Source organism: Pecten maximus, chromosome 2 (assembly GCF_902652985.1).
Source record: "Pecten maximus chromosome 2, xPecMax1.1, whole genome shotgun sequence".
In the NCBI taxonomy this organism is placed as follows: Eukaryota; Metazoa; Mollusca; class Bivalvia; order Pectinida; family Pectinidae; genus Pecten; species Pecten maximus.
The window spans coordinates 42336838-42358495 of NC_047016.1; the positions used below are offsets into that span (position 1 = coordinate 42336838).

General features: G+C 39.1%; 1 protein-coding gene across 1 annotated transcript in view; it reads right to left on the bottom strand.

The window, feature by feature from the left end:
* Positions 1 to 21658, bottom strand: part of LOC117343169 — an 86728-nt gene that overhangs the window by 58055 nt on the left and 7015 nt on the right. The window contains exons 4-11 of the mRNA XM_033905506.1: positions 16797 to 16880; positions 15615 to 15762; positions 14468 to 14515; positions 13739 to 14283; positions 9432 to 9459; positions 8823 to 9177; positions 3991 to 4089; positions 2142 to 2288 (exon numbers count right to left, since the gene is read on the bottom strand). Coding sequence (XP_033761397.1) covers positions 2142 to 2288; positions 3991 to 4089; positions 8823 to 9177; positions 9432 to 9459; positions 13739 to 14283; positions 14468 to 14515; positions 15615 to 15762; positions 16797 to 16880 — 1454 coding nt within the window. The remainder of the gene's footprint in view (positions 1 to 2141; positions 2289 to 3990; positions 4090 to 8822; positions 9178 to 9431; positions 9460 to 13738; positions 14284 to 14467; positions 14516 to 15614; positions 15763 to 16796; positions 16881 to 21658) is intronic.

The window sequence follows — 21658 nt, forward strand, 5'->3', positions numbered from 1 at the left end:
AATGACACCTGTAGTAAATTAGCTATATACTGTCCACAGTAATAACCCTATAACCAAACTGACCCCCTAATACATACTTATATACTGTCCACAGTAATAACCCTATAACCAAACTGACCCCTCTAATACATATTTATATACTGTCTACAGTAATAACCCTATAACCAAACTGACCCCTCTAAAACATATATACTATCTACAGTAATAACCCTATAACCAAACTGACCCCTCTAATACATACTTACATACTGTCCACAGTAATAACCCTATAACCAAACTGACCCCTCTAATACATATTTATATACTGTCTACAGTAATAACCCTATAACCAAACTGACCCCCTAATACATACTTATATACTGTCTACAGTAATAACCCTATAACCAAACTGACCCCTCTAATACATACTTATATACTGTCTACAGTAATAACCCTATAACCAAACTGACCCCTCTAATACATACTTATATACTGTCTACAGTAATAACCCTATAACCAAACTGACCCCTCTAATACATACTTATATACTGTCTACAGTAATAACCCTATAACCAAACTGACCCCTCTAATACATATTTATATACTGTCTACAGTAATAACCCTATAACCAAACTGACCCCTCTAATACATATTTATATACTGTCTACAGTAATAACCCTATAACCAAACTGACCCCTCTAATGCATACCTACTTATATACTGTCTACAGTAATAACCCTATAACCAAACTGACCCCTCTAATACATATTTATATACTGTCTACAGTAATAACCCTATAACCAAACTGACCTCTCTAATACAACATGTACTTACATACTGTCTACAGTAATAACCCTATAACCAAACTGACCCCTCTAATACATACTTATATACTGTCTACAGTAATAACCCTATAACCAAACTGACCTATCTAATACAACATGTACTTACATACTGTCTACAGTAATAACCCTATAACCAAACTGACCTCTCTAATACAACATGTACTTACATACTGTCTACAGTAATAACCCTATAACCAAACTGACCCCTCTAATACATACTTATATACTGTCTACAGTAATAACCCTATAACCAAACTGACCCCTCTAATACATACTTATATATACGGTCTACAGTAATAACCCTATGACCAAACTGACCCCTCTAATACATACGTATATACTGTCTACAGTAATAACCCTATAACCAAACTGACCCCTCTAATACATACTTATATACTGTCTACAGTAATAACCCTATGACCAAACTGACCCCTCTAATACATACTTATATACTGTCTACAGTAATAACCCTATAACCAAACTGAACCCTCTAATACATACTTATATACTGTCTACAGTAATAACCCTATAACCAAACTGACCCCTCTAATACATACTTATATACTGTCTACAGTAATAACCCTATAACCAAACTGACCCCTCTAATACATACTTATATACTGTCCACAGTAATAACCCTATAACCAAACTGACCCCTCTAATACATATTTATATACTGTCTACAGTAATAACCCTATAACCAAACTGAACCCTCTAATACATACTTATATACTGTCTACAGTAATAACCCTATAACCAAACTGACCCCTCTAATACATACTTATATACTGTCTACAGTAATAACCCTATAACCAAACTGACCCCTCTAATACATACTTATATACTGTCTACAGTAATAACCCTATAACCAAACTGACCCCTCTAATACATACTTATATACTGTCTACAGTAATAACCCTATAACCAAACTGACCCCTCTAATACATACTTATATACTGTCTACAGTAATAACCCTATAACCAAACTGACCCCTCTAATGCATACCTACTTATATACTGTCTACAGTAATAACCCTATAACCAAACTGACCTCTCTAATACATACTTATATACTGTCTACAGTAATAACCCTATTACCAAACTGACCCCTCTAATACATACTTATATATACTGTCTACAGTAATAATCCAATAACCAAACTGACCCCTCTAATACATACTTATATACTGTCTACAGTAATAACCCTATAACCAAACTGACCCCTTTATATGTACTGATATACTGTATGTAGTAATAACCAAAAAAGCTACTTGACCCCACTAATACATTTTCCCCTGATACTGTTCTATAGGCAGACCTGTTTTTTAGTGTTAACATGTTTGAGTCTGCTCCAGAGGTGTCCAGACGGCCCTCCAGGAAGCGAATGGCATCATCACGCTGTGCCAGGAGCTCCTGGTAACCTGACTGTTGGTTTATCACCTTTGCCAGTTCACATTTGGTGGATCTGTAATATATACAAAATAGTGATATATCTAAAGGTAGAATATACATCAAGTTACATACAGGTATCTCACAGGTCACATACAGGTAATACACAGGTTACATACAGGTAATACACAGGCCACATACAGGTAACACACAGGTAACATACAGGTATCACACAGGTCACATACAGGTAATACACAGGTTACATACAGGTAATACACAGGCCACATACAGGTAACACACAGGTAATATACAAGTAACACACAGGTTACATACAGTAACACACAGGTTACATACAGTAACACACAGGTTACATACAGTAACACACAGGTTACATACAAGTAACACACAGGTTACATACAGTAACACACAGGTTACATACAGGTAACATACAGGTAAGACACAGGTTGCATACAGGTAATACACAGGTTACATACAGGTAACACACAGGTAACACACAGGTAACATACAGGTCACATACAGGTAACACACATGTAATATACAGGTAACACACAGGTTACATACAGTAACACACAGGTTACATACAAGTAACACACAGGTTACATACAGTAACACACAGGTTACATACAGGTAACATACAGGTAAGACACAGGTTGCATACAGGTAACACACAGGTTACATACAGTAACACACAGGTTACATACATGTAACACACAGGTCACATACAGGTAACATACAGGTACACACAGGTTGCAAACAGGTAATACACAGGTTACATACAGGTAACACAGGTAACACACAGGTAACATACAGGTAACATACAGGTAACACACATGTAATATACAGGTAACACACAGGTTACATACAGGTAACATACAGGTTACATACAGGTTACATACAGGTAACACACAGGTCACATACAGGTAATACACAGGTTTGGTACAGGTACCACACAGGTTACATACTGGTTACATACTGGTTACATACAGGTAACATACAGGTAACACACAGGTAAGGCATAGGTACACACATATTACATACAAGTACACAAATGTTACAAACAGATTACATACATGTAACACACGGGTTACATACAGGTAACACACATGTTGCATACAGGAAATATACAGGTTACATACAGGTAACATACAGGTTACATACAGGTAATACACAGGCCACATACAGGTTACATACAGGTTATATACAGGTTACAAACATGTTACGTACAGGTTACATACAGGTTACACATGTTACGTACAGGTTACATACAGGTTACACACAGGTCACATACAGGTTACATACAGGTTACATACAGGTTATGCACAGGCCACATACAGGTTACACACAGGTCACATACAGGTTACATACAGGTTACACACAGGTCACATACAGGTTACACACAGGTCACATACAGGTTACATACAGGTTACACACAGGCCACATACAGGTTACATACAGGTTATATACAGGTTACACACATGTTACGTACAGGTTACATACAGGTTACACACAGGGTAAATACAAGTAACACACAGGGTACATACAATAATGTACAAGTAACACATATATTACATACAGGTTACATACAGGTAACTTTTCACAGGTTCCATACAGGTAACACTTCACAGGTTATATACAGGTAACACTTCACAGGTCGCATACAGGTAACACACAGGTAACATACAGGTTATATACAGGCTACATACAGGATCTTTAAGATAAGTATGTGGTCGACCATATATCTTTATCTGTATACATACATGAGCTCTTTCTCCAACTCCATCAGACGACTGGCTAGTTCTGACGAAGTTGTCTCCCCTTTGTCTATTGCGGAGTCACTGGATACTGATAGTGAGCTGCTGAAAGAAAACATAATATAGCCATAACAACAAGTAAAGTTACTATGACAACAAGGTGAAGGAGAGTTAATTACCATGTGAACATTAGTTACAACAATTTTGTAACCATCAAAAGTTATGAATATCAGTTTCTATAATAAAAGAGTTTCTGGATCTCCTCACCGAGTTCTGTATCATAAACTAGCAATATATTCTCTCTACTTTCCTGTGTTAACTTAATCGCCTCTGTGAAACAACAGGTTCATTTGAGGTAAGTCTTCTTGTAGTAGTTGGTGACTACCTCACTGAACAACATACGGGAGGCCCATCACACGCGATCCAGAGCAATTAGGGTAAAGTGCCCAAGGACACAACCACAACAGCACAGACCGGTCCATTTCTCAGCTTCCCAAAAAACATAATCCGACACTGGTAGAGAGGGTCAAAACAGGAACCACAGACCTTCGCCTGAGGTTACATGGCCAGCGTTTAACCAACTTAGCTATTGTTTCCCCCATACATGACCAGTCTACCTACCTGTCCATATCCTTGAGAAATAGTTCTCTGTACGTGATATACATGGTTGACTTCATTTTCTCCATACTCTGCCCCTGTCAGTGTTTTTCACTATTGTGTAAGATCTCAGACCTAAATGCACTTCCACAGATCTGCATTAATTAGTGCTATATCACAGATCCGCAATAATCACAGATCTGCACTAATTATCAATATCACAGAACTGCACTAATTGGTGATGTCAAAGAGCTGCACAAATTTAAAGTGCTATTAGCTCTAACTACAGATTCACGGTAATTAATATTTATATGTTGCTATTAGCTGTATCAAAGTTTCTCCTTTAAATGAGGTCATAAGTATTGTCGATATTGTAGGGAATTTTAATGTAAATTTCAGTGGATTTGTTAAGCCTGACATAGCCATATGTTTCCATGCCAGCTGACAACTACCTGGGGTTTAAAATAAAAAGCAGATCAATAGATACAATATGTGTCCACAGAACTGGAGGTATCGAATATAGGTTTATATATATATATATATATACAGTGTATATGTATACATCAGTACATGTCTAAAGCACTGGATGGATAAAAATATATACAAAACAAGAAATTTGCTTTTGTGAACAAAAAATGTCTCCCCATCTCTCATTAATCATACTTTTGCACCTGTGACCTGAAAATGATGGTACATGTAGCAATGACCTAAATATAGGTCACTGCACCTTGCCTGTGGGTTAATGCGTATATATCTTAAATTCCATCAAGATATATATCTTTAACTGTTGAAGCGTTTTAGAAGAAATGGCCTGGACGAAATTGACACTTATTTAACCTTTGACCTTCAGGTCATGGTTGTAACGATCAAATGACAAATATCTGCACTTTGTCAGTGGGTGATTAAGGTATACAGCAGCTTTTATTAATATATCTTAAACTGTTTGATTGGAAAATTTGCTATCCTTTCACCTTTGACCTTCAAATTCAAGGTCAAAGTGACATATCAGCAGTGCACTGCATATCAGCTTTAGTATACTGCAAGTTTTATCACGATTATGATCTTCAATGATTTAGAAGTTATATATGGCCCCGATAAGATATTATTAGAACCATTCGAAGAGGAGGCATAATATATATATATATCACTGTTCCTTGGATTGTGAGTGGTTACTATAGGTATCCTGTATTGTCATACTGCTTCATTGTAGTGTAAGAGGAGCAGAAAAATGCACAGCCAGACCGGAGTTGGAACCTGGGACCTCCGAACACTAGCTGGATGCTCTACCAATTGAGCTACCTGGTCGCCAATGATCCACCGGTCCAGTTCCGCTACACTCTTCCCTCCCTTTTAAAGTCTTTGACTCCGAAGACCTAACCCCTTGTCAAGCATTTGCCTCAAATTTTAAAATTTACTTGAAACAAGGTTTGGTCATAGGCACCAAATATAAGAGGAGTGGAAAAATGCACGGTCAGATCAGGGTTCAAACCTGGGACCTCCAAACACTAGCCGGATGCTCTAGATACTCTCTACTTTTACAGATGCAGTCAAGATCACATGACATGATTGTTACACCTTTTTGATCAGCATCATCAAAATGCTTTGATATTTGCTACAAGATAATCATAAGCAGCAAGGATTTTAACTGACAATTGCCTTACTATGACGTCATTTTGGTGCTATGTTGATCATCTTCATGGCAAGGCTTTGTACCGTGTGTCAGATTGGTTGTGAATCAATCATAGAAAAGAATTAAAGATGCTTTTCTTTCAAATGAATACACAGGGAAACGGGTGAAAATAAAAGATGCATTTATTTAAGAAAGACAGAGTTTAACATATATGTAAATGTAAATATAACAGTTAAATGCTTGTCAGATTGTATTTATTGTCACTATAAATGCAAACTGGGTGATAGTCATCATAGATAAAATTCATGGCACACTAACCGGCCCATTCTATTCATCTGTCACCCATATTGGATTTATATTAACAATGAATGCAGTCTAACAAGCATTTGTAACTGTTAAATACACACAACTCTAATGGGAACAGTACTATATCATTATATATTTTATCTGAATATGTATAAAGCTACAAAATGAATAAAACATCCTTTGTTTTACAAAGCAAATTATTTGTTATTTATGTGACTAAACTGATATTTTTTCCATTTACACTTGAGTATACTCAAGTATACAAGTGATAATAGCCCCACCCTCCTCTAGTCTCCATGTTATAGATAGCTCCACCCTCCTCTAGTCTCCATGTTATAGATAGCCCCACCCTCCTCCAGTCTCCATGTTATAGATAGCCCCGCCCTCCTCTAGTCTCCATGTTATAAAATAGCTCCACCCTCCTCCAGTCTCCATGTTATAGATAGCCCCACCCTCCTTCAGTCTCCATGTTATAGATAGCCCCGCCCTCCTCCAGTCTCCATGTTATAGATAGCTCCACCCTCCTCTAGTCTCCATGTTATAGATAGCTCCACCCTCCTCTAGTCTCCATGTTATAGATAGCCCCGCCCTCCACTAGTCTCCATGTTATAGATAGCTCCACCCTCCTCCAGTCTCCATGTTATAGATAGCCCCGCCCTCCTCCAGTCTCCATGTTATAGATAGCTCCACCCTCCTCTAGTCTCCATGTTATAGATAGCCCCGCCCTCCTCCAGTCTCCATGTTATAGATAGCCCCACCCTCCTCCAAGTCTCCATGTTATAGATAGCTCCACCCTCCTCCTAGTCTCCATGTTATAGATAGCCCCGCCCTCCTCCTAGTCTCCATGTTATAGATAGCCCCACCCTCCTCCAGTCTCCATGTTATAGATAGCCCCACCCTCCTCCAGTCTCCATGTTATAGATAGCCCCACCCTCCTCCAGTCTCCATGTTATAGATAGCCCCACCCTCCTCTAGTCTCCATGTTATAGATAGCCCCACCCTCCTCTAGTCTCCATGTTATAGATAGCCCCACCCTCCTCTAGTCTCCATGTTATAGATAGCCCACCCTCCTCCAGTCTCCATGTTATAGATAGCCCCACCCTCCTCCAGTCTCCATGTTATAGATAGCCCCACCCTCCTCTAGTCTCCATGTTATAGATAGCCCCACCCTCCTCCAGTCTCCATGTTATAAGATAGCCCCACCCTCCTTCAGTCTCTATGTTAGAGATAGCCCCACCCTCCTCCAGTCTCCGTGTTATAGATAGCCCCACCCTCCTCCAGTTTCCATGTTATAGATAGCCCCACCCTCCTCCAGTCTCCATGTTATAGATAGCCTCACCCTCCTCCAAGTCTCCATGTTATAGATAGCCCTACCCTCCTCCAGTCTCCATATTATAGATAGCCCCACCCTCCTCCAGTCTCCACGTTATAGATAGCCCCGCCCTCCTCCAGTCTCCGTGTTATAGATAGCCCCACCCTCCTCCAGTTTCCATGTTATAGATAGCCCCACCCTCCTCTAGTCTCCATGTTATAGATAGCCCCACCCTCCTCTAGTCTCTATGTTATAGATAGCCCCACCCTCCTCCAGTCTCCACGTTATAGATAGCCCCACCCTCCTCCAGTCTCCATGTTATAGATAGCCCTACCCTCCTCCAGTCTCCATATTATAGATAGCCCCACCCTCCTCCAAGTCTCCACGTTATAGATAGCCCCGCCCTCCTCCAAGTCTCCATGTTATAGATAGCTCCACCCTCCTCCTAGTCTCCATGTTATAGATAGCTCCCACCCTCCTCTAGTCTCCATGTTATAGATAGCCCCGCCCTCCTCTAGTCTCCATGTTATAGATAGCCCCACCCTCCTCTAGTCTCCATGTTATAGATAGCCCCACCCTTCCTCCTAGTCTCCATGTTATAGATAGCCCCACCCTCCTCTAGTCTCCATGTTATAGATAGCCCTACCCTCCTCCTAGTCTCCATGTTATAGATAGCCCCACCCTCCTCTAGTCTCCATGTTATAGATAGCCCCACCCTTCTCTAGTCTCCATGTTGTAAGATAGCCCCACCCTCCTCCAGTCTCCATGTTATAGATAGTCCCCACCCTCCTCCAAGTCTCCATATTATAGATAGCCCCACCCTCCTCCAGTCTCCATGTTATAGATAGCCCCACCCTCCTCCAAGTCTCCATGTTATAGATAGCCCCACCCTCCTCCAAGTCTCCATATTATAGATAGCCCCACCCTCCTCCAGTCCCCATGTTATAGATAGCCCCACCCTCCTCCAGTCTCAATGATTGACAGGTTACTCACCAGCTGCCCGGTTCCTTGTTGTCTGTGGGATCCGACGGAGAAAGTTCCATACCTAAAGCCGAGTCGAGGCAGACATCTGACTGTAATACATGTACTTGATGATCCTCAGAGGATTTTCGTGATCCACTGAAATCTCCGAAAACTTCATCACTGTCCCCGCCACTGCTCGAGTCCAGATGACCGTGACTAGTAAAATATCTGTGATGATCTTCGGTGTACGACCTGATGCCGTCAGGACCACATGACAATTTAATGAGATTGTCATAACTTTTCTTGAATTGTATCCCCTGTGTGTCCAGACTGCGACTCATTTTGACTTGTTTGCGTTTAGGGACTGGCAGTGGGATCTCAGTTGCTGTGTAATAGATAACAATATTCGTTAATTATCAGCATGTACATCAAACTGTTAATATGTCCTCCAGTGTCCTACAACATCCAGTAAATGTCACCATGTACAGTGTATGTTAAATATGTCCTCCAGTGTCCTACAACATCCAGTAAATGTCACAATGTACAGTGTATGTTAAATATGTCCTCAAATTTCCAACACCCAGTAGTTGTCACCATGTCATATGTACTGTAAATATGTCTGCATATGTCATAAAGTACCCATGTAGTTGTCACAATGCACAGCAGACTGTAAATATGTCTTCATATGTCATGAAATACGATTGCTGATAGCGGCCGTACATAAAATACACCTAGTTGTACATATGTACTAAATGACAAGTTTCATTAAGTACATTTAAAACTTTCAAAAAGAAAATATGTACCAAATGAAAAATGAACAGAATGAATTATGTACAAATAATACTTTCAAACAGAAAATATGTACAGAATGAATTATGTACAAATAAAACTTTTGAAAAGAAAAGATGTACAGAATGAATTACATTTTTTTTATGTACAAAAATAGTTGTAAAATGGGAGCGAGGATCAATGAGGGTCAATGAGGATCTGAGGATTTAGTGAGGATCAATGAGGATTAATGAGGATCTGAGGATTTAGTGAGGATCAATGAGGATTAATGAGGATCTGAGGATTTAGTGAGGATCAATGAGGATTAATGAGGATCTGAGGATTTAGTGAGGATCAATGAGGGTCAATGAGGATCTGAGGATTTAGTGAGGATCAATGAGGATCAATGAGGATCTGAGGATTTAGTGAGGATCAATGAGGATTAATGAGGATCTGAGGATTTAGTGAGGATCAATGAGGATTAATGAGGATCTGAGGATTTAGTGAGGATCAATGAGGATCAATGAGGATCTGAGGATTTAGTGAGGATCAATGAGGATTAATGAGGATCTGAGGATTTAGTGAGGATCAATGAGGATTAATGAGGATCTGAAGATTTAGTGAGGATCAATGAGGATTAATGAGGATCTGAGGATTTAGTGAGGATCAATGAGGATCAATGAGGATCTGAGGATTTAGTGAGGATCAATGAGGATCAATGAGGATCTGAGGATTTAGTGAGGATCAATGAGGATTAATGAGGATCTGAGGATTTAGTGAGGATCAATGAGGATTAATGAGGATCTGAAGATTTAGTGAGGATCAATGAGGATTAATGAGGATCTGAGGATTTAGTGAGGATCAATGAGGGTCAATGAGGATCTGAGGATTTAGTGAGGATCAATGAGGATTAATGAGGATCTGAGGATTTAGTGAGGATCAATGAGGATTAATGAGGATCTGAGGATTTAGTGAGGATCAATGAGGGTCAATGAGGATCTGAGGATTTAGTGAGGATCAATGAGATTAATGAGGATCTGAGGATTTAGTGAGGATCAATGAGGATTAATGAGGATCTGAGGATTTAGTGAGGATCAATGAGGATTAATGAGGATCTGAGGATTTAGTGAGGATCAATGAGGATTAATGAGGATCTGAGGATTTAGTGAGGATCAATGAGGATCAATGAGGATCTGAGGATTTAGTGAGGATCAATGAGGATTAATGAGGATCTGAGGATTTAGTGAGGATCAATGAGGATTAATGAGGATCTGAGGATTTAGTGAGGATCAATGAGGGTCAATGAGGATCTGAGGATTTAGTAATATCTGAATATTTCTTCACTTATTACTAAATCTATTTTAGCTTGAGCTATAATGTTTCATTTCTTGATAGGTGTACTTATTTATAACATACTAAAAGTGATCCACATTTCTTATCATCAGCATGAGGTCATTAAAATATGGAACTGGTGAAATACATACATAGACTACAAAGCTTTATGGTCAAGATTTCTCAGATCCTCACTAGATCCTCATCAATACCTCAGATTCTCACTAGATCCTCATCAAATCCTCAGATTCTCACTAGGATCCTCATCAAATCCTCAGATTCTCACTAGATCCTCATCAAATTATCAGATCCTCACTAGATCCTCATCAAATTATCAGATCCTCACTAGGATCCTCATCATATCCTCAGATCCTCACAAGATCCTCGTCAAATCCTCAGATTCTCACTAGGATCCTCATCAAATCCTCAGATTCTCACTAGGATCCTCATCAAATTCTCAGATTCTCACTAGATCCTCATCAAATTCTCAGATTCTCACTAGATCCTCATCAATACCTCAGATTCTCACTAGATCCTCATCAAATCCTCAGATTCTCACTAGATCCTCATCAATACCTCAGATTCTCACTAGATCCTCATCAAATCCTCAGATTCTCACTAGGATCCTCATCAAATCCTCAAATTCTCACTAGGATCCTCATCAAATTATCAGATTCTCACTAGATCCTCATCAAATCCTCAGATTCTCACTAGATCCTCATCAATACCTCAAATCCTCACTAGATCCTCATCAAATCCTCAGATTCTCACTAGGATCCTCATCAAATCCTCAGATTCTCACTAGGATCCTCATCAAATCCTCAGATTCTCACTAGATCCTCATCAAATCCTCAGATTCTCACTAGGATCCTCATCAAATCCTCAGATCCTCACTAGGATCCTCATCAAATCCTCAGATTCTCACTAGATCCTCATCAAATCCTCAGATTCTCACTAGGATCCTCATCAAATTATCAGATCCTCACTAGGATCCTCATCAAATTATCAGATCCTCACTAGGATCCTCATCAATACCTCAGATTCTCACTAGATCCTCATCAAATTATCAGATCCTCACTAGATCCTCATCAAATCCTCAGATTCTCACTAGGATCCTCATCAAATTATCAGATCCTCACTAGGATCCTCATCAAATCCTCAGATCCTCACTAGATCCTCATCAATACCTCAGATTCTCACTAGATCCTCATCAATACCTCAGATTCTCACTAGATCCTCATCAATACCTCAGATTCTCACTAGATCCTCATCAAATCCTCAGATCCTCACTAGATCCTCATCAATACCTCAGATTCTCACTAGATCCTCATCAAATCCTCAGATCCTCACTAGATCCTCATCAATACCTCAGATTCTCACTAGATCCTCATCAAATCCTCAGATCCTCACTAGATCCTCATCAATACCTCAGATTCTCACTAGATCCTCATCAATACCTCAGATTCTCACTAGATCCTCATCAAATCCTCAGATTCTCACTAGATCCTCATCAATACCTCAGATCCTCACTAGATCCTCATCAATACCTCAGATTCTCACTAGATCCTCATCAAATCCTCAGATCCTCACTAGATCCTCATCAAATCCTCAAATTCTCACTAGGATCCTCATCAAATTATCAGATTCTCACTAGATCCTCATCAATACCTCAGATCCTCACTAGGATCCTCATTGATCCTCATTGATCCTCATTCCCATTTGACAACTATCTTTTGTTGTACATAATTCATTTTGTACATTTTTTATTCTGTACATATTTTCTTTTTTGAAAGTATTTTTTGTACTTTCTCCAGGTAAGAGATACAAAATATGTTATTCCCCTGCATGGTAAGAGATACACCATATTTAATTCCCCAGGTAAGAGAAATACCATATGTTATAAAAATCCCTGGTAAGAGATACACCATATTTAATTCTCCTGGTAAGAGATACACCATATTTAATTCCCCTGGTAAGAGATACACTATATTTAATTCTCCTGGTAAGAGATACACCATATTTAATTCCCCAGGTAAGAGAAATACCATATGTTATAAAATCCCTGGTAAGAGATACACCATATTTAATTCTCCTGGTAAGAGATACACCATATTTAATTCCCCTGGTAAGAGATACACTATATTTAATTCTCCTGGTAAGAGATAAACCATATTTAATTCCCCAGGTAAGAGAAATACCATATGTTATAAAATCCCTGGTAAGAGATACACCATATTTAATTCCCCTGGTAAGAGATACACCATATTTAATTCTCCTGGTAAGAGATACACCATATTTAATTCCCCAGGTAAGAGAAATACCATATGTTATAAAAATCCCTGGTAAGAGATACACCATATTTAATTCTCCTGGTAAGAGATACACCATATTTAATTCCCCTGGTAAGAGATACACTATATTTAGTTCTCCTGGTAAGAGATAAACCATATTTAATTCCCCTGGTAAGAGATACACCATATTTAATTCTCCTGGTAAGAGATACACCATATTTAATTCCCCTGGTAAGAGATACACTATATTTAATTCCCCTATATTATTTCTCTGATAATTTGATACATCAAATGGAATTTTCCTGTTAAAGAGTAATTTTCTCTATCAAATAGTGATTCCATGATAAAGATCTAAGCCAAAAAATAGGTGCAAAACTTTTAGGAAGGAATCATTTGAAGTAGGGAAAGGAGAAAAATTCTACAAGGCATGCATATGTATTGAACAGAACACTACTACCCAGAATACCACAGTGAGTACCCAGAATGCATTGCTTAAAGTAATTACTAAGATGTAACCAGGAGACCCCTGAGTACCATTCAAGACATGGTTCATACAGGTTTTTCATATAAAAATTCCAGCACTTTTCCAGCACTGACCCCAAATTCCAGCTCTTTTCTAGCACTGACCCCAAATTCCAGCTCTTTTCCAGCACTGAACCCAAATTCCAGCTCTTTTCTAGCACTGACCCCAAATTCCACCTCTTTTCTAGCACCGACCCCAAATTCCAACTCTTTTCCAGCACTGACCCCAAATTCCAACTCTTTACCAGCACCGACCCCAAATTCCAACTCTTTTCCAGCACTGACCCCAAATTCCACCTCTTTTCCAACACTGACCCCAAATTCCACCTCTTTTCCAACACTGACCCCAAATTCCACCTCTTTTCCAACACTGACCCAAAATTCCACCTCTTTTCCAACAATGACCCTAAATTCCAGCACTTTTCCAGCACTGACCCCAAATTCTAACTCTTTTCCAACAATGACCCCAAATTCCAGCACTTTTTCAACACTGAACCCAAATTTCAGCACTTTTCCAACACTGACCCCAAATTCCAGCATTTTTCCTACACTGACCCCAAATTCCAGCGCTTTTTGATCTGTATGAACCATGTTAGAGATGCAACCAGCAGTATGTATTTGGAGTAGAACCTGAGGACTCACTCCATGACAATATTGTCATCAAATAGGTACATTGTCACAATAACTACTATCAGTACTACCATACAATGTCTAATGGTTGACATCAATAAAGCAAAGGACCTATCACCATAGAAACATTACCTTCAAACACAGGAGGCAGTGACCTTGACCTTGTTGGGTCTATATGGGCTAAAGTTACAAAACACAAAAAAATCTGTTTTTGTGTATAAGGAAAATGACATATCAAATAAGAGGCCCAGAGGGCCTGTATCGCTAACCTAGAAATTTCAGTGATTATAGGACCAAACATTTTGATAAAAGTTAAATTACAAATAATTTTCCTAGATTGTGATCTGTTACCCAGTATTGCAGTCAACACTTTTCTTTAACTAAATAAATATTTAGCCTTTTGGTTCCAAAGAAGATTAAAAGCAACTTATGTTGAAAATCACTCAACAATTATGACCAATTATGACTTCCAATATCGGGACTTTGACTAAATTTTGATAAAATTTTGTTATAATCCTACAGAATAAAGATTTTGAAGAATTTCCTTATCAGGCCTCACTCATCAGGCATCAGGGGAACAGACCTGCCATTCATTCAAAATTTAATCATTTTCCCCCAAAAGATGGATACTCTATACATAATTTGGATAAAATACTGTTATTTTGAATTTCCTATATTACCCCTATTGGGCCTCGCAATTTAGACAACAAGGACCATACAGGCAAGTTGATTTTCCTTTACCCAAGGATGGTTCTGTTTAAGACCGAATTTTGAATTTGTTAAATTTCACCTCCATCAGGCCCCTGGGGGTTAGCCCAACCATTTGTACAATTGTGAATCCCCATCACCTGAGGATACTTCCTTTCAAACATGAGTGCATCCAATACATATCTCTAGAGAGGGATTTTTGCCGTTTGTAGCAACATATACCCCCGACAGAGTAAGGTATCAGCCCATTCCAATAAGAAGTTGTTTAAAGAAATTGTTGAAGTATAGACATCAAATGCCACAATCAATATGGCATATAGGCTCACCTTGGTCCATCATTAGTAAATTATCAAAATAAGAGTTTTTTGACAGCTAAATACCATAGGTTTACACTGGTTATTATAGTTATGTGGACGGCAAAAAAACAACTTTTTATTCAAATTTTCCTCATATTCATTACATTTTCAGACACTTTGATGAAAATTAACCTTTATATCTGCGGATATATATTTCCAGCTGATATGATATACGTTTGATTTTGTTTGTACCAGTCACACTTATGATGACATACCTTTAGACTTACACAAGCCCATACTTGTGTCAACAGACTCCCATAGTTTACCATTACGGCCTCTGTGCCAGTGTAACTTTCGTTGGTTACTCGGATCATTCCCAGTAGCTCCCTCAAGTCCTCCAGGTCTGGTGATATCAGATATTCTCTACAAATTACCATAAAGTAAGTCCAAAAGATGATATTTTAATTATTGAAATCAATGGGGGTAAAAAATATTTGATTTTCATTTCATATAATACAAAAAGCACAAATGTACATTTTACATACAATAACAATAAGAACATTGTCCGTGCATGTACAATATATTTATATGGCAACTAGAGAAAAGGTCGTTATATAGCAATATAGTCAAATTGCACACTTTTGGTGCTATCTTCAGCCCCTGGGGGCTCGGCCCAATGGTTTGTGCAATTTTGAATCCCCACCCCCTAGGGATGCTTCCAGTCAAATATGAATGATATCCAGCACAATTATTAGTTCTAGGGAAGATGCTTATAGCAATATAGCCAAATTGCTCCCTTTCGGCCCCACCCATCAACCCCTGGAGGGTCAGTTTCACTATTTACACAATTTTTAATCCCCACGACCTAGGTATGCTTTCAGTCAATTATATCTGATATCCAGTGCATACATAGTTTTAGAGAAGATGTTGTTTATACAAATATAGCCAAATTGACCCCTTTTGGCCCTGTCCCTCAGCCCCCTGGGGGCAGTTCAACTATTTGTACAAATTTGAATCAAGGGATCGATGCTTCTTGTCAAATTAGGCTAAATAGAAATCAGTGGTTAGGAAGAAGAATTCTTCATAGTTGTTTAAAAGAAATTGTTGATCCAAGGACAACAGGTACCCGCAAATGGCATAAGCACAATTTGATCATTTGGATTAGATGAACTTTTAAATAGATCGAGGGAATATAACAATTTACAATATTTATATGATAGTAAGGATATTATCAGTGTACGATGTCTATACACACTGTATGTTAATTAGGAGATTATCAGTGTACGACATTCATATGTTAATTAGGAGATTATCAGTGTACGACATTCATATGTTAATTAGGAGATTATCAGTGTACGACATTCATATGTTAATTAGGAGATTATCAGTGTACAATATCAGTGTATATATAGTGATGGAGAGAGTGTAATATGTAACTAATGTTGATGAAAATCTACCCTCGTGCAGTTTTGATCCGCTTCCTCCTCATATCGTCCCTCTGTAGATTTACCTCTCTGGTTCTCTCCCCTGTCTCGTTTGGCCTGTTGTGTATGATTATTACGATTAAATGATTAACATTGATATAATCATCATGGTAATGGGTTTTTTTTCTCTGAGATTACATATTTTCTGGTTTTGACAAACGACCTTTTTCCTGAAGAAATTATTAACTGATTACAGTAACTGAATGTGACGTACATTTCAATATCCAGGCAGGCATTTAATTTTGTCATACATTTATTTTTTTCAACACAGGTCAATTTATTTGCGTAAATTATGATAAATGTTCCTTTCTGTTATTTTTCTCATATTGCATGATTTTCTGATAACTTCTGCAAGATGTAATAAATTTCATAAATTCGAGAAATTTAATGATTGTATAGATATATTGCTTTCTCTTCCAATAATGACATAATACCAGGAGTTCACTGGTCCCAGGCTTAGTTCTCCTAGCCTATGAATCATCATAAATAACTCCTTAACAAGCAAGGCGTGATATTAATATATTGCTATTATAGAAGGACATCTCAAAGCATTCTGAAAACTGAATTTTTTTCCCCGATTTAACTGACATGAGAATATTGACACTAAGTCTCACGTTGTATATGTGTGAGAGCCTGGTGGTGATAAACAGTGTAATGTATCTGACTATTATAGACGTTTCTGGTTCAGGTAACAGCTTGCTGTATAACCTTGAATAGAATACTCCTCAATCATCATGTTTACTTAACGGAAAACTCTCAAGCTCACACACAGTATCTAGGGAAACTCTCAAGCTCATACACAGTATCTGGGGAAACTCTCAAGCTCACACACAATATCTGGGGAAACTCTCAAGCTCATACACAGTATCTAGGGAAACTCTCAAGCTCATACACAGTATCTAGGGAAACTCTCAAGCTCATACACAGTATCTAGGGAAACTCTCAAGCTCACACACAATATCTGGGGAAACTCTCAAGCTCGCACACAGTATCTGGAGAAACTCTCCAGCTCACATACAGTATCTGGGGAAATTCTCTAGCTCATACACAGTATTTGGCAAAAACTTTCATGCTCAAGCACAGTATCTAGAAGAAATCTCAAGCTCACACACAGTGTATGGAGAAACTTTCAAGCTCACACGCAGTGTATGGGGAAACTCTCAAGCTCACACACAGTGTATGGAGAAACTCTCAAGCTCACACACAGTATATGGGGAAACTCCAAAGCTTTCACACAATATCTGGGGAAACTTTCAAGCTCACACACAGTATCTGGGGAAACTATCAAGCTCACACACAGTATCTGGAAACACTCTCAAGCTCACATACAGTATCTGGGGAAATTCTCTAGCTCATACACAGTATCTGGGGAAGCTCTCAAGCTCACACACAGTATCTGAGGAAACTCTCAAGCTCACACACAATATCTGGGGAAACTCTCAAGCTCACACACAGTATCTGGGAAAACTCTCAAGCTCACCCATAGTATCTGGAGAAACTCTCCAGCTCACACACAGTATCTGGAGAAACTCTCCAGCTCATACACATTATCTTGGGAAACTCTCAAGCTCGAACACAGTATCTGGAGAAACTCTCCAGCTCACACACAGTATTTGGAAAAACTTTCATACTCACGCACAGTACATGCATCTAGAAGAACTCTCAAGCTCACACACAGTGTATGGAGAAACTCTCAAGCTCACACACAGTGTATGGAGAAACTCTCAAGCTCACACACAGTGTATGGAGAAACTCTCAAGCTCACACACAGTGTATGGAGAAACTCTCAAGCTCACACACAGTGTATGGAGAAACTCTCAAGCTCACACACAGTGTATGGAGAAACTCTCAAGCTCACACACAGTATTTGAGGAAATCTTCAATCTCAAACACAGTATCTGGGGAAACTCTCAAGCTCACACACAGTATCTGGGGAAACTCTCAAGCTCATACACAGTATCTGGGGAAACTCTCAAGCTCACACACAGTATCTGGAAACACTCTCAAGCTCACATACAGTATCTGGGGAAATTCTCTAGCTCATACACAGTATCTGGAAACACTCTCAAGCTCATACACAGTATCTGGTGAAACTCTCAAGCTCATACACAGTATCTGGAAACACTCTCAAGCTCATACACAGTATCTGGTGAAACTCTCAAGCTCATGCACAGTATCTAGGGAAGCTCTCAAGCTCACACACAGTATCTGAGGAAACTCCAAAGCTCACACACAATATCTGAGGAAATTCTCAAGCTCACACAGTATATTGGAAAACTCTCAAGCTCTCATACAGTATATGGGAAATGTTTTAAGCTCATACTCAGTATATTGGGAAACTTTCAAGCTCACATACAGTTTATTGGGGAAAACTTTCATGCTCACACTCAGTATATTGGGGAAACTCTCAAGCTTACATACAGTATATGGGAAAACGTTCAAGCTCACACTCAGTATATTGGGGAAACTCTCAAGCTCACATACAGTGTATGGGAAAACTTTCATGCTCACACTCAGTATATTTGGGAAACTCTCAAGCTCACATACAGTTTATGGGAAAACGTTCATGCTCACAGTCAGTATATTGGGGAAACTTTCAAGCTCACATACAGTATATGGGAAAACTTTCATGCTCACACTCAGTATATTGGGGAAACTCTCAAGCTCACATACAGTTTATGGGAAAACGTTCATGCTCACAGTCAGTATATTGGGAAACTTTCAAGCTCACATACAGTATATGGGAAAACTTTCATGCTCACACTCATTATATTGGGAAACTCTCAAGCTCATACACAGTATATGGGAAAACTTTCATGCTCACACTCAGTATATTGGGGAAACTCTCTAGCTCACACACAGTATATGGGAAAACTTTCATGCTCACACTCATTATATTGGGAAACTTTCAAGCTCACATACAGTATATGGGAAAACGTTCATGCTCACAGTCAGTATATTGGGAAACTTTCAAGCTCACACACAGTATCTGGGAAAACTTTCATGCTCACACTCATTATATTGGGAAACTCTCAAGCTCATACACAGTATCTGGGAAAACTTTCATGCTCACACTCAGTATATTGGGGAAACTCTCAAGCTCACATACAGTATCAAGTATCTAGGGAAACTCTCAAGCTCACACACAGTATCTGGGGAAACTCTCAAGCTCACACACAGTATCTGGAAACACTCTCAAGCTCATACACAGTATCTAGGGAAACTCTCAAGCTCACACACAGTATCTGGAAACACTCTCAAGCTCACACACAGTATCTAGGGAAACTCTCAAGCTCACACACAGTATCTGGGGAAACTCTCAAGCTCACACACAGTATCTGGAGAAACTCTCAAGCTCACACACAGTATCTGGGGAAACTCTCAAGCTCACACACAGTATCTGGAAACACTCTCAAGCTCATACACAGTATCTGGTGAAACTCTCACGCTCATGCACAGTATCTAGGGAAGCTCTCAAGCTCACACACAGTATCTGAGGAAACTCTCATGCTCACACACAATATCTGAGGAAATTCTCAAGCTCACACAGTATATTGGAAAACTCTCAAGCTCTCATACAATATATGGGAAATGTTTTAAGCTCATACTCAGTATATTGGGAAACTTTCAAGCTCACATACAGTTTATGGGGAAAACTTTCATGCTCACACTCAGTATATTGGGGAAACTCTCAAGCTCACATACAGTGTATGGGAAAACTTTCATGCTCACACTCAGTATATTTGGGAAACTCTCAAGCTCACATACAGTGTATGGGAAAACGTTCATGCTCACAGTCAGTATATTGGGAAAATTTCAAGCTCACATACAGTATATGGGAAAACTTTCATGCTCACACTCATTATATTGGGAAACTTTCAAGCTCACATACAGTATATGGGAAAACTTTCATGCTCACACTCAGTATATTGGGGAAACTCTCTAGCTCACACACAGTATATGGGAAAACTTTCAAGCTCACACTCAGTATATTGGGGAAACTCTCTAGCTCACACACAGTATATGGGAAAACTTTCATGCTCACACTCAGTATATTGGGGAAACTCTCTAGCTCACACACAGTATCTGGGAAAACTTTCATGCTCACACTCAGTATATTGGGGAAACTCTCAAGCTCACATACAGTATATGGGAAAATTTTCATGCTCACACTCATTATATTGGGAAACTTTCAAGCTCACACACAGTATCAAGTATCTAGGGAAACTCTCAAGCTCACACACAGTATCTGGGGAAACTCTCAAGCTCACACACAGTATCTGGAAACACTCTCAAGCTCATACACAGTATCTAGGGAAACTCTCAAGCTCACACACAGTATCTGGAAACACTCTCAAGCTCACACACAGTATCTAGGGAAACTCTCAAGCTCACACACAGTATCTGGGGAAACTCTCAAGCTCACACACAGTATCTAGGGAAACTCTCAAGCTCACACACAGTATCTGGGGAAACTCTCAAGCTCACACACAGTATATGGGAAAACTTTCATGCTCACACTCAGTATATTGGGGAAACTCTCTAGCTCATACACAGTATCTGGGAAAAGTTTCATGCTCACACTCAGTATATTGGGGAAACTCTCAAGCTCACATACAGTATATGGGAAAACTTTCATGCTCACACTCAGTATATTGGGGAAACTCTCAAGCTCACATACAGTATATGGGAAAAGTTTCATGCTCACACTCAGTATATTGGGGAAACTTTCAAGCTCACATACAGTACATGGGAAAACTTTCATGCTCACACTCAGTATATTGGGGAAACTTTCAAGCTCACATACAGTATATGGGAAAACTTTCATGCTCACA